The sequence below is a fragment of the Gopherus flavomarginatus genome, chromosome 2 (assembly GCF_025201925.1).
Source record: "Gopherus flavomarginatus isolate rGopFla2 chromosome 2, rGopFla2.mat.asm, whole genome shotgun sequence".
In the NCBI taxonomy this organism is placed as follows: domain Eukaryota; kingdom Metazoa; phylum Chordata; order Testudines; family Testudinidae; genus Gopherus; species Gopherus flavomarginatus.
Window position 1 is genome coordinate 262,508,806 of NC_066618.1, and position 14,978 is coordinate 262,523,783.

Consider the following 14,978-nt stretch of genomic DNA (forward strand, 5'->3'; position numbering starts at 1 on the left):
TCTGTGTCTTGTACAGCATCAAACATTGGTACTTAAATCTGGCTATATTTTGTAGAAACTGCCAAGATTATTTCACTATTATCTAAGCTGCAGTAGCACTTAAGCCCCAGTCAGGATCAGGGCCCTGTTAGAAGCGTTACTGTAACAGGAAGAGTGCCTGCCCAAAAATGCTTTTAGTCTAAAAAGAGATACAAGTAAAACTACCACACTTGATGGTAGACCCGTGTCATCATATTAATTCCATATGCAAGATATATCTACTACAAAGAAGTGTAGTGTTTCTTTAAGTCAGAATAGTAGGGACTGGAGTAAGAAAGGAACATAAAAAGAGACAGGAAAAAGAGCAAGAGAAACAACAGATAGAAAAAATAAGGGTGGCCGGTTGATGGGTGATTAGTGGCTCTCCATTTGCCCTTCTAAACTGGAAATCAGTGACAGTCCATCAAATTTTTTTTATAAGGTGTAGCACATTTTGGTCTCATTTAAATTTACTTACGTAGTTTTGAGAGATTACAGTTCAGACCTGTAAGACGCTTCCCCAATTTCCAATGTTATTTATGTTGCAAAATGTACTTTTTTAATAAGCGCTTTCCCTTATGTAGGCCGTGTACATGAATAACTGGCCATGCAAAAGATCAAGTGCAACATTATCCAATCTGCCTGAAATCTGGACTCCTTTGAAAGCAATAGCAACTAGGCATTCTACAATAGGCAAGGGTGCCACTAACTGCCCTGCAGCCTTAGTGCAAGTTATATTTTACAGCATTATGGATGTGAAGTTTCAAATGCACTGCTTAAGAGGTTTTTCTCCCCATTAATGAAGTAGGGAAAGAATATATGTTAGACAATCTAAGTTGAGTTATTTTTCTGTGCACAGACAGCACAAGGAGAAAAGATCTTGATCTAGTCTGTGTTCCAAATGGAATTTTATATTAAATCTAAACTTATGAGCATGCCAACAATGCAGGACTATAGCTGTCCAAGTGATCTCCCATTTTAGGACTGTACATCTACTTTTTTAGGGTCTCACCTTGATTAGATTTTATGATAAACTTAGATATTTTCTTCTGCAATATACACTGGATTTGTAGTTTTATGACTGTTTTCCATCTCACAACTATTAAATGTCAGTTATGTCTGTGGAGTACGAAAGCCATCACTTACAAAATACAAGTTTTCTGGCTTCTTCCCATACATTTGTCTTTCTCCCTCTGCATCATGAGAGAGAAAACAATTTACACAATTCGTATAATCTGATAAATGCAAATCAGTGGAAGCTTGATTAATAAAATCATTTAATGCTATTTCAAAAGTTGAAACTATTGCCAATAAAAAGGAATCTTTAAGATGTCAGTTTTCTCCTAGTTTGAGGATCACATGGATACTATGTACTTAGCATTACCTTGCTACAGAAAGCTTCTAGGGAGAAGCCTCTTCAGATGCTCTTGATTACAAGAGTTCTGTCAAGAGTTTTAGGCTACCCTGTCCTTTGCTAGTAGAGTAAAACACTTCCACCCTTTTCAGACTAGCAATTATAATAAGTTAGCCAAACACCAGTTTTATCAGGACTTGCTCATAGAGGGGAGTTTCACCAGTGGTAAAAACCATGAATTAATATGGTTTAGTCCAGCCTAAGCCAGATACATAAACATGTGTGGCAAGTAAAGGGATCTAGTTCTGAGGCACACCTAAGATATGCTGTTCAAATAGAAATTTATCTGAGATTAATCAAAACTGGTTACTAGAGGTAGTGTGGCCTGAAGAAACGAATAAAGGATTATTAGTAAGGCAACTTTATTACAATAATTTAATCAACAATCCACTGAAAACTACAAGCAACAGCAGAAGCATGCTTCCCATCCTCTCTTGGCAGGGGGTCAGAAGGAAAAAGACAGTCATAGTATTAGGCAACTGACCAAATATTTGTCATTTTGATTTTGCTGCTGTCAGTTTCCTACTTGTTACTGGCAAGTTCATTTTTAAGTTCTTGCAAAAGTTAAAGAAAAGATTTGTTTGGATGCCTTCATATAGTCCCAAGCACAGTGTAGTTCTTGCTATTCAAGCTAGACGTTAAAGTCAGGCTGGAATTAAAGAGGGAAAAACGAATGCTGTCAGAAAGATGTGTTCTCACTTCCAAATACTGACTGTTCCATGAAACTTGTACTGGCTTTTTTAATGTTCCTGCTAGCACTTAGCCACTATGGTGACTGGTGCAACAAATACATCTAACTAGGCCAAGGCCAGAACACACAATATTGACAGTTGTCCTTTCCTTTGTCCATACAGTTTTATTGTTAAGAATGAGCCACGCATCTTAACTGTGCGGGAATCCAGACACTTTGCTATCCTGTTAGTGAACCAAAGTTTCATACATCTGCAGAAGAATTAATAGACAGAATCAAATGTAGTCCTTCTGATTTATATTACACCAAATTGATCTGGGTAGCTAGCAGTCCATCTCAAACTCAAAGCTACCCATGACTGACATGGAGTTTCAGTTCCACTTTGTGATATTGGAGCTGTTAGCAGCATATTAAAAGTTTGACTAGAAACCTTTTGTTAGAGAATTAAAGGGAAACTATTCTGTTATTTTAGGGTATGTCTACACTGGAAACTTCAAAGTGCAGCACACTTTGAAGTGCGAGTGTGGTCGTGCATGAGCGCAAGGAGAGAGTGCTCTCGCTGCTCCTGGTAATCCACCTCCACGAGGGCATTAGCTCCCAGCGCTTGGAGCCTGTCTACACTAGTGCTTTAAAGTGCTCAGACTTGCTGTGCTCATGGGGGTGATTTTTCACATCCCTGAGCCAGCAAGTTAGAGCGCTATAAAATTTAAGCCCATAGCAAGTTCCTACACCTTTGTGACAGGGAAAAGAGTTCAGATAGGTACAGCTACAACCAGGAAGTAATTCTCAAAGATCAACAGTGTGAAGTCAGAAGACTCAATGAGTTTGCACCTGCCTCCTATTCAATACTTTGACAACTGTACACTGAAGCCTAATGGAAAGGCTGGTTGTAGACAGTTAAATCAAGGGGAGACTTCATTTCGAGTCTTAATGGAAAACTAAAAATTGAACAACTACAGCTAGTAATCTCTCTGGAATATACTGGTTACCTCCAATGCATCACTTGTAAATCCAAAAGATTAACAATTTAATTCATGAATTTAGAATTTTTAAAATTATTTAGCATATAATAGTCTAAACTAATGGTTCTAAAACAGGAAAATAGCTATAACTCAGATAATATTTTCACCTCAAGGTCCCAGAGACACAGACTAGGTTTTCATCTCGAGACCAAAAGACCAGAAACATCAAGACACTTGATCATGGCCTTGGATAGGCCAAGAGACTACTTACACTTGATCGTAGCCATGTGACCGAGAAGCGACTGCTAATGACTAAGATTTTTCAAGAGAGCCTAAGGGGACTAGGCATTCAACTCCCACTGAATTTTAATAATTGGAGCACATAACACTCTTTAGATACCTCTGAAAATTCAAATCAAGTTCCTGATACAAGTTTTAGCTAAACTTCTGAAGTGTACTCCAAAAAGTTATGAATACAAGACAAAAAATCTGAACTGACAGGGAGACTAAATATCAAGTCTACATTTAGAAAAGATGCTAAATGGCCATAGAATTACATGCAGTGATAGTACTTCCATGGAAGTACTGAATATCTTTTCCAACAAGTTTGTTAAAGTCTTTCACAGTATAGTGAATTATACTGTATCACAAGAGTTAAGCTATGCAGCTGCTGAAAAATCCACTGAACTCAACCAACTGCTTCACTGTTATTACACCATTACAGCCCACCAGTCAACATGCCAGAAAAATTATGGCACTGTTCCCTAAAAATTAGTAGGCATGATGGGCTGGAAGTAGGACACAAAGTGGGATAGAACATACAAAATGAAAATATAGTCATGTATGTCCCTCTGCAAAAGCATTCAGTGGCAACTCACTCCCTAGAAAAGCCAAGTGGGGGGTGTGTTACTTTTGCTAATGCTAATCATACTTCTGCATCATCTGTTCATGACTAAGTACAGATGGAATGTGGTAAATATGAATAGGTGATAGCATATTAACCACTTACACATATCTATCTATCAATGGAATATGAAATACTGTTTCAGAATGGACAATCCTCAGAACTAAGGCAACAAACATCCCTGCTGCAGCACTTTTGGTGAACAAGCAGTCACCTGGGTCTGTTCTGAAGCTACTTATGCTCCTTCACAAATACATAACATTTTGTTTTTTTATATATGCACTTCAGAGAACTGTATGCCAAAAAAATACAGGTGGATAATTCAATTCTGCCATCTTCCTTCAGTTCTGTTACTAACCAGCTTTAGGTTGCAGTGAGTACTTATAGCAAGTGTAAGTAGATGCACTTCCATGAAAAAGTACCACTGTAAACCTTTAACTCTGAAATTAGTAAGAAGCACTGTATTAGACACAGTGAGGAAGAAGGCCTCATTACCTCATTCAAAGACAGACCACCTGTCCCTGGATTTTTTGGCTGAGCAAAACAAGGCCCTAAACTCAACTGCATTTTTCTGTCTAACAGTAACTTTGGAAGATCGCATTGATCAATTCCAAAATTTCAGGGAGTGTTCTAGGCATCAAAAGACAACTCTACTGATTTTGATGTAAACCGAAATACCACAGACATCCAATTCAGAGAATAACCAGGTTTCCTGGTACTGCCTACACATATCAGTGGCAGCAATTTAACTTGCTGTGCGACGAAGATATTTCTGTGAGAGGCCAGACGAAGTCTTACAGGGAGGTTTTGTGGGAGAAAACTCTAGTGAGTGGACGAAAGGAGGGATATACAAGGGAAGAGATGTGGGAGTGGTGATGAGGGAAATCAAAGACTCAGAAGAGGAAAAGAGGTAGGGGGCATGGAAACAGTGACCTGCAGTCAGTAAAGGATTGGGAAAGGGAAAACAGAGCCCAGGGAGGGAGGTGCAGGGGGGAATGGAGAGCACAGACCCAAGCATGGAAGAGTTGCAGGGACTCCCCGAAGCAGAAAAGCAGGGAAGGTGGCACAAAAGGATCTTAAGAGGGCAATGGAGGAATTCAAGGAGCCCCTAGTGTGTGCAATGTGCTAGGCCTATAGAATCTACAAAACATGTGTCCCCCATTACTACTTTCCATTGTAAATTGTCAGCTATTGCTCATGTTTTAAGTGAGCACTAGCAATTGGCATAGCCCAGTGCTTATCTGAAGCCCTGCGTTGCCTTACACCTGTTAAGTGTTTTGACAATGCCTGTACACATACTACGAAGCACCAAATCCTTTAGAAAGTATTCCACGACCATTTTACCACACTTCCATTTCAGAATAATTCCAGTTTAAATGGAACTCTGGTAATGCCAGGGTCACAGCAGGTCAGCAGAAGAGCTGGGAACAGAACCCAGGCGTCCTAAATCCCAAAGCAGTGCCCCAACAAATAGACTGTGTTCATGCTATTTATTTTCATCTACCACTTTTATATGTTCCCAGCAAATTACAAACATAGCATCATAAAGCTCCAGCAGAACCAATAACTGCCACATTCTGGTAATGTCACAAATACATAAGCCTAAAGGGCTTCCTCCCCTGGCTTTCCTAATCTATCAATTAGGACATCAATTAAAACATATAATCATAGAATGTCAGGGTTGGAAGGGATCTCTGGAGGTCATCTAGTCCAACCCCCTGCTCAAAGCAGGAGCAATCCCCAGACTGATTATTACTTCCACAGTGAATTGTGGTGCAATATTTTATACCTTGCAGTGTTACCTGAATGACCCTGCAAATACTGAGGGACAGCAGCAGATTAAAAAATGCATTTATGTAATGACCAAGTAGAGTGCGAAAAAGCAAATTCATTAATTTAAATGGCGCTTGTCAGGGAAACATAGGGAGCCTGAGTAGTTTTTGCACGGAACTTTGTAAGGGCCATGAACTGTATAAATGGAACTTTGTTATCCACATTTAAGATCGAGTTGTCTATATAAAAGCAGAATCAATAACTATGCTCTCTGGTCAGTCTCATTTCTCTCTGAAAATATTTAGTTTGCTATGTGAATAGTTGTAGGCTAGTATAGAGTCCAACTACAAAAATTTGTAATTACAGTAAGTCTTCTCATTTTCACTCAGATAGTAACATCATGCAAATCCCTATGTAGAGTATGCTGCTGAAATATGCTGTTGCAGGTGAGTCTCTCGCCTAGTAACATGAGCTAAAACGAACGTGGGCTGGATTTTACTGTTTGCACATCTCATGTCATTGAATCTGGTACAGAAACTTCTTGGTATATACTAGTTTAATTAATGAGTCTGTCTGGGACATCTTATCAGTCAAGAAAGAAGAGTGAGTTTAGCTGTAAGTGTTAGTTCTTTACCTAAAATTTTTAACCTTGATAATTAGGTTGCACCACCGAAAGCATTTTTAAAACCAGTCACTTGGATACATAATATAGTAATATTCAAACATTTTTTTTTTTAAACCGAGCATTTAGAAGAGTGATTTTCTTAAAAAAGGTCACTGCCCAGGGCAGTGTTTCTTCTGGGTGGTAGCTTAGTCCAAACAGGTTTAGTTTTGATTAAGAATAACTGGACTGGCCACACCCAGATGAGTAAGATTTTAGCTGGCTGAAGTCAGTTAAGTATGCTGAGTAGTAATGATCTAAACAGATAATTTATATTTCTGATCACCAAATACAGCAAACAATTTAAAAAGTCTTCTAAAATCTGAAGCATAAGGACAGGCTTTTTTGTGTGTGTGCTTATTTTTCCACATACAGATACCTTAGATTAAAACATGTTGAAATAGTTTAATATTTTAGTTTCCTGCTTTATTTTTTAGCAGGAACAATGAAAACCTTGTTTCAGAATTTGTTTTTCATACTTGAGAAAAAAAATATTTCAGCATTTGATTGCAAACACTGCTGTCTGCAATAAATCTTTCAGCAGAATTAAGAAATATTTTATGAAGCTGTTGGCCTTAAAGTTTTATGAATCTAGTTTACAAGGCTGAGTTTTGTGTTAAGTTTGCTCAAGCAGTATCCCTTTCAAAATCCTATTCTCTCCCACCAATATGAGACCTACTGAAATAAAATTAGGAATTAGCAGCTCTGGGTATTAGTCCTTAATCAGACTGAAGCACACTTCACATTGAGAAAGTTGTTTTAATAGTGTTACATCTGTCTAAGCTAGGCAGTTCCATAGGCATTTTAAAGTTATCCTTATATTAATGTTAAGACATATTACAGCCCTGTCTGCATGGGTACTTCTAGTGTGCCAATCACCAAGGAAGTTAGACCCTAAATAGAACTAGACAGTCAGGATGATGCTGAAATTGCCATATTCTCTTCTACACCTTTGGAGAAGTTGTATTCCATACATTTCACTTCATTCTAAGGGATGATCACATCACATTTTATCTAGTGACTATCCACCAGACAAGATTTAAAGTGTCAGTGACCTTAATAAAAGTCTAAAATAAGGGTTCAGCTAAAGTGTGCGCACCATTTTAATCAACACCTGTATGTATCCTGCTGATTTTACAACATTGGGGGAGAGGGATAGCTCAGTGGTTTGCGCATTAGCCTGCTAAACCCAGGTTTGAGAGTTCAATCCTTGAGGGGGCCACTTAGGGATCTGAGACAAAAATCAGTACTTGGTCCTGCTAGTGAAGGCAGGGGGCTGGACTGTTACCTTTCAGGATCCCTTCCAGTTTTAGGAGATGTACTTATCTCCATATATGTATTTATTTAACTTGAATTCTTATATCACAAAATTTCAGTGAAGTCCTTGATTTACTGTAGCTGTTACCACCAGCAATAGGATTTCTACTTCAGCACACATGCAAAAGGACTCACTAGCAATGAGTTCATTGTATACTAGTATGTGTGTATTATTGTAGAGTTTGAAAAATTTAGGTAACTATATATTTCAAAAGTGTTTCTGGCACCTGAATTATCATAATTAGAAACTTGAACATTCAGCCCTCATGTTAACAAGTCTTATTCTAAACTGCAAGCCTTAAAAGTAGCCTAATTCTAGAGACTATCTTCTTTGTTCTAGCTTTTTAATCACTAAAAGCTGTAACTTGAAGAGGGCATCAGTAGCTTTGCTACTGCCTCCTTGTGCAGACAGTTTTCTGCATGGCTGAGTCATAACTAACATTACATCATCTTACCCAGGGAGGGGCACAATTTCCATAGTGAGAATTACAACCTCATACAAACAGTACAATATACTGAAGATTCCAGATACAAAAGTAATCTGGATTATGTGAAAAAAATATTTCTTTGAAAGAAACCAGGTTCAAAGCCTCTTAATTAGTTCATTCATAGGTAAGTACTGTGCCAATATTTTTGCTTATATACAAACGTGTATAATCAAGAGATCAATGGAATATAAAGTCTATGTACAATAAAGAGTTTCAACAAGTTTGCAAAAACGTTAGAGTTGATGCCAACAAAGACTTTAATACAAGTTTTGGAATTACGTATTTAAGGAAGAGAAGTCACTCAGTTATCTAATTTTGTTTTTCAGAAGTGGTGGTACAGGGAGATTTTGGATGCTTTGCACATAATGCCTCAGTTTTTAGCAAGGGAGTGAAAAACAGTTGTTTAACAGGGCCAAAACTATTTACCCTGCAATATTAAGCAAACACGGATTAATAAAACTGTATTTATCTCTCACCAGCACATCATTGCAGATGTCTCTTAGCTCTGTCTCAATTTTCTCTCTGTATTCTCGGGCCATCTGCTGTTTTTTCTCAGCACCTTCCGTCTTTTGTTCAATACTTGAGACGACTCTCCAAGATGACCTACGGGCTCCTACGACATTTTTGTAAGCAACAGAGAGAAGATTCCTCTCCTCATTGGACAACTCAGCTCCTTGCTCAGTCACAGACTTCATGCAGCCTGCCATGTCATCATATCTCTCAGCCTGCTCAGCCAGTTTGGCCTTTTGCACCAGCTCATTTTTATCCATGCTGATTTTTCTGAAGAGGGAAAATAGGAAGGCATTATTCAAACAATATTCATCAAGGGCAAATTAGCCTCATATGTAGAACATGAGTCTTTTTAAAAATATATAAATATTCTAGCTTGTCAGTTATGCAACTAAGGCTTTCAATGCTTGGACATTTATAAAACCAGTGACTTAAAAGTCTTCAAGCCATGATGTTTCTACAAATTCAAACCTTTATTTAATTAGCACTTCTAAGCTTTTATTTCAGAGATCACATAAAACTTCGAAGGTGCACCATTTCTGTGCTGTCCCAAGTATGTACACAGTTCAAGTGCCTCTTGCCACTGCTCAGAGTTTTCTTCAGACTATTTCCAAGCAGCATCAGCATCATTAAGTTCATCAGAATAACGAAACTGATAATTAGAGAACAAACTGGAAGTAGCGTCAGTGGTTGACCATTAAACAGTACAGAGGAGGACCGGCCCAAAAAATAAATGAAAGAAATTAAAACACAAAAAAAACCCCAAACAACTTCTAGTAGCACAAAACTCCCAACTCCCTCAAGAAGTTTAGGCTCTAGAATGAAGAAAAATAATCTGCAGCAGCCAGAAGTAGTTTTTAACGTTCAGATACTTACTACCCAAAGGTTGGTATCACAGCTTAGGCCAGGGGCTGGCAACCTATGGCACGCGAGCCGATTTTGTCTGGCACGCGGCTGCTGGCCGAGGTCCTGGCCATCGGCCCCGCTCAGCGTCCTGCTGACCTGGGGTTCCGTTCACTCAGCCAGCAGGAGGCTGAGCGGGCCCAGCAGCCAGAACTCCAGAGCAGCGGCAGGTGTGCCCCCTGGCTTCTCCCTCACTGTACTCGGAGTCCGCAGCTTCCGAGAGTGTGAGCTGCTGGGCTGCAGGGCCCTGAGCCTGCTGCAGGAGGGGCGGTGGCAGTGGCTCACACTCCCGGGAGCTGCAGAGCCCGAGCGTGGTGAGGGGGAGAGCTGGGGGGGGGGGGCACAGGGACCACCGCCTGCATGCATCTGCTGCAGGAAGCTCCCTCCTCCTCCCCATCACGCCACAGCTCGGGCAGGCGCACCCCCTGACTCCCCCTCATCACGTTCAGGTTCTGCGACTCCCGGAAGTTTAAGCCACCGCCATCCCTCCTGCAGCTCCCCCCCACCACCCCCTCAGCACTCCACATGGAGCCAGCATCTGATGGGCATGGTAAGGGGAGTCCCAGGGGGCAGTCAGGGAGAGGATTGGATGGGTCAGGAGTTCTGGAGGTCCTGTCAGGGGGAGGGGAGTGGCTGGATGGGGAGTGGGAGTCCTGGGGGTCTGTCTAGTGGTGGGGGTGTGGATAAGAGTTGGGGCAGTCAGAGGTCAGGTAGGGGGTAGCATCCCAGGGGGGCAGTTAGGGTGGGGTGGGGGGTCTCAGGAGGGGCCAGTCAGGGGACAAAGAGCAGGGAGGCTTAAGTAGGGGGTGAGGTTCTGGGAGGCAGTTGGGGCAGGGGTCCCAGGAGGGGGCAGTCAGAGGACAAGGAGCGGGGGAGGAGTTCTGACAAGGGCAGTCAGGGTGGGAAATGGGAGGGAATGGATGGGGGCAGAGTGAGACGGAAGCTAGGGGAGGGGCATGGGGGCTGACACCCACATACATCCACTGCAGCCTGCAGGAGCCCCCTGGGGGGCACCAGGCCGCAGCCTGGGCAGGAGGCACAGCTGCTCCCTGCTAGTGACACCACCGCCTTTGCAGGGCTGCTGCCCCCCTGCACTGCACCGGCTCCTCCATGGCTAGGGCTCACGGCTGCCGCAAGCATGACACTCTGGCTATGCGGTGCCTCCCTGATGAGCTGCTGCAGCGGCCCAAGCCCAGCAAAGCCAGTGAGTGTTGGGGTGGGGGCCACTGGGGTTGGGTGGGCTCGTGGGGGGGCTGTGCACCCTCCAGGGGAATTCAGGGGTGGGGGGCGAGTACCTGGTCTGGGCAGCAGCCCCTGGGCAGGCTGGCCCCTAGAGTCTATAAAGGCTCTTTGGGATTTGCCCCTCAAGGAACCAATGTGCAGGGGCGGGGGGGAGGCGGGGGGCGGCGCAAGGTGGAAGTTTTGTCTAGGGCACAAAATATCCTTGCACCGGCCTTGCCCCAGGTCGTACATGCATCCCAGGTTAAGAACCACTGCACTAAACTGATAAGATCTGCATTTTAATTTAATTTTAAATGAAGCTTCTCAAACATTTTAAAAAACTTGTTTACTTTACATATAACAATAGCTTATAGAGAGAGACCTTCTAAAAATGTTAAAATGAGAAACCTTAAATTAAGAGTGAATAAATGAAGACACGGCACAGCACTTCTGAAAGGTTGCCAATCCCTGGCTTAGGCCCTAATCATACACCCACATACACTTGCAGCCCTCCTAGAAGGGGAGGGGCTGAGCTTCTCATCTGCGCATTGCTCTTCCACCTCACTAGTTATGGCTTGATGGGCAGGCACATTGCCCAATTTGAGTGAAAACCCTCATTGAGATGCAAGTGTTAGCTGGGTGCATTGTAGCCATTTTGGTCTGCATCTTAACAAGCCCTTTCAATATACTGATCTAACTTGATTAAAATATACCCTTCTGCATGTCAGGATTGTCAGAGTCCACCACCCCCACAGTCATTATGAACCAAAGACTCCTGAAATATCTGGTAATTATTTCAAACCCTGCAATATGCACTAGCTATGATTCCTTGGTATCTTAACTGATGAAGCTAAAAAGTGAAAACTCATTTTAGCCAAGCATATTGTGTTTTTATATAACTTACTCCAATTGCCATCCCATTGCTTGCCAACAGTTTTGGTTTGGCTTATATAAGTATATTTCACATAAGACTACAGGGAATAGAGTCCACGGAAAAAAAGTTAGATTTCGCCGCTGCGGAAGTCAGAGCTCAGGTCATCTCAAGGGTGAAGGACGTTTCAGTAGCTGTTTGAACCAACCCTGGCAGAACACAGTTGCTCCATTTCTCTGTAATATTTGCTAGGGTGGATTAAGGCCTTGACCACACTGCAAACACTGTTAAGAAGCCATTTTACAGAATGGTTGCAGCTACAGCGATGTTACCATCCGGCATAGATAAGACAGGGCAGTAGTGGCTAAAACATTATCTGAAAGCCAGTTGATCAAACTGCGGTTACTGACTAGCCAACGCCAGCAGACTGGCACGGCAGGATCCTCGACAGCACTGCTGCGCTTTAACAGAAGAGAAGCTACTTTCGAAGCACAGCGATAGTCGGAAAATGCCAGTCAATTCCTCTGTACACTAGATCGCGTCTTGACAGCATAAAATGGTGCTGCTGGAGCTCTCCGCAGCGCAGGGCCGCGGTGCGCGCTTGCAGCCAGCACGCTACACCGAGCGCGGGGCGCTGGGGAGTGGGGCGACTACAACATGAAATCGACACGGCGTGGGCGAGGAGGGACAACCGGGCCAGAGTCCTCCCGCCGCCCCTCCCGCGCTGCGGCCGCCGCCGCATCCGCCCGCCTCTGAGACAGGCAGCGTCTCCGCTAGGCTCTTTGTCATGGCGGATCCGTGCCAGAGCCCAACCCACTATGCGCGCTAACCCCGCTCACCTCAGTCCAGCGCCGGGGGGAGGAGGCGGCCGCGCCCCCGCCCCGACACAGCGCGACAGAGGGGAAAGCCGCAGCCCGGCGCCACCGCCACACGGGCTAGAGAGAGGGCGCTGACCCCGCCCCGCGGCGCCAGCGCAATCACCGCCCTACAGGAGCTGCCGTGGCCACTCGGGAGCCCGGGCACAGCGCCCATTACACGCCCCGTGGCCGGGGTCCCCAGCGACACCCTGGCTCCCTCCGCGCCGGGATCCGGGGCGGGGCCACCGCAGCAAGGCGCTCCAGGAACCCAGCTCGGCCAGGCGGACGCAGCGCTGCCGGCGGGAGACCACACCCAACCAGCGAGTCGCCTGCGTCCCACGCTACGCGCCCTGCCCCAGGCAGGCGGCCCCCGTGCCGGCAGGGCCCCGCGCGCCCAGGTGGGGAGGGTCGCACCGGCCCTGGCCCCGCTGCCTCCCCGCCCCGACACGGCGGGGACGAGCCACCGGCCAGAGGAGCAGCCCCGCTGACCCCCTATCCCGGGTCACACGCTGCTGCCCCCGCCTCCCCCAGCGACTCCATCTTCCCCCTCTCCAAGGCAGCAACCTAGCAGGGGTGGGGGGGCAGGGAGGGGCGGATCCGGCCTCACCTGTGCAGCGGAGGCCACGTCCGCAGCAGCGGAATAGTTACCTGGGGACCAGCTCCCCCGCGCCTCGCCCGCGGCGGGGAGCCGCCCTGCTGCCTGCAGAAGAACCGGGGAGGGGGGAGGCCGCCACCCCGCCAGCTCCTTCCCCCTTGGGGGGGCACCCCGCAGGGCTGACTATGCCGTGGGCCCAGTTACCTGTGTAAGGAGGAAGCGGCGGCGCGAGTGTCTCTGGGCGGGTAGCCGGCGCGGACTGTACCTCTCTAGCCCTGCTGCTCTCTCCGCTTCAGCCTCTCTCCCGGCGCCGCACACGGGGTCTCCGCCAATCACAGCGCCGCAACGCACGGGCACCACACTGCCCGTGACGTCAAACGGGGCCATGGTAACCGCGAGGGAGCGAGCGCCTGCGCCCGCGCCTTCTCCTCCACCCCAACCGCCGCTGGCGTCGGCGCGCGCAGCACCGCGGGGGACACGCCCAGCCCAGCCACAGCCCCTGCCGCGGGCGCGCGGCTTTGCCTCCGACTGCAGCGTGTGAGTGAGCAAGCGCCTGCGGGGTCCGCGCCGCTCCCCTGGCAGCAGCGCTGGGAGAGGCCGCGCACCGACTCTCCCTTCCCCCACACAGACCTGCCACAATGGCGCCTCCCGTCGGAGAGGGGCTCCCTCCTGCTGACCTGTTCGAGGTGCTCTCGCTGGGGTGTGGGGAAACTGCCCCGATCCTGTACCCTGGCTCGCTAGGGTGGCGCATCTCAGTTCAAATAGCCCCAAATGGGGCTGCCTGGCTGCAGCCCCGGCTCCCGTTTGGCACACCACGTTTCAAAGCCCTCTGAGTAACCCTGCAGCAGCAGCTCTTTAGAGCAACGGGGTTCAAACTTATTTCCTGGGGACCCAGTTGAAGAAAATTGTTGATGCCCGTGACCCAGCGGAGCTGGGGATGAGGGGTTTGGGGTGTGGGAGGGGCTCAGGGCTGGGGCAGAGTTTTGGGGTGTAGGGTTGAGGGTTTCAGGGTGGCGCTGTGAATGAGAGGTTCAGGGTGTGGGGGGGATGGGAGGTTTGTGGTATAGGAAGGGATTCTGGGTTTTGGGGGCTCAGGACTTGGACAGGGAGTTGGGATGTGGGAGGGGGCAGGGCTCTGGGTTGGGGGTGCAGGCTCTGGGCTGGGGCCAAAGATGAGGGTTTTAGGGTGCACAAAGGTGTTCTAGGTTCAGGGGCAGCTCAAGGCTGGGGCAGCGGGTTGGGGCACAAGCTTACCTCCCGCAGCTCCTGGTCAGAGGCACAGCCAGGGTGCAGAGGCAGGCACTATGGAGCCCTGTGGCTCTTCTGCCTAGAAGCCAGACCTGCTGCTGGCCACTTCTAGGGTGCAACGCTGTATTGGAACAGGTAGGCACTAGCCTGCCTTAGCTGGGAAGCATTGCAGACGGGACTGGCGGTGCTGACCAGAGCGACCCAGTGCCTGACATGTCGTAACCCAGTACTGGGTCACAATCTGAACTTTGAAAAACGCTGCTTTAGAGCACTTAGGAGAGTTCAGCTTAAAGCACAAAGCTGGTTTTACCCTTCACTGTAGCAAAGCTCATGCTCTGCTGTCATCCATGGATCTGAGTTTTATGTTGTTGCCCGTCACTGAAGGATTTGAGTGCCTTAAACAGAAAATCAATAGCAGTAGTAGAGTCCCTAGCTGCCTTCCTGGAGTCTCTGGCACTTCTCCCTTTATGGGGTCAGACCTCTGCTGGGGATGGGGCTGCGGGTTTCAGCAGGGGTGGGGGAGGGTTGAAAAGGGTTTTGAGAAT

General features: G+C 46.4%; 1 protein-coding gene across 4 annotated transcripts in view; it reads right to left on the reverse strand.

Moving 5' to 3' along the window:
* The window catches only part of YWHAZ (tyrosine 3-monooxygenase/tryptophan 5-monooxygenase activation protein zeta), a 32,533-nt gene extending 18,993 nt beyond the window's left edge, over positions 1-13,540 (reverse strand). Inside the window, exons 1-2 of one of the 4 annotated variants that reach the window (XM_050941254.1) lie at positions 13,451-13,540; positions 8,705-9,008 (exon numbers count right to left, since the gene is read on the reverse strand). In XM_050941254.1, the coding sequence (XP_050797211.1) occupies positions 8,705-8,998 (294 nt within the window). In that variant the 5' untranslated portion in view covers positions 8,999-9,008; positions 13,451-13,540. Of the gene's footprint in view, positions 1-8,704; positions 9,009-11,766; positions 12,488-12,572; positions 12,671-13,389 lie in introns of those variants that run through there. The other 3 variants (XM_050941256.1, XM_050941257.1, XM_050941255.1) reach the window with 3 other exon arrangements.
* Between the last annotated feature and the right edge of the window lie 1,438 nt (positions 13,541-14,978).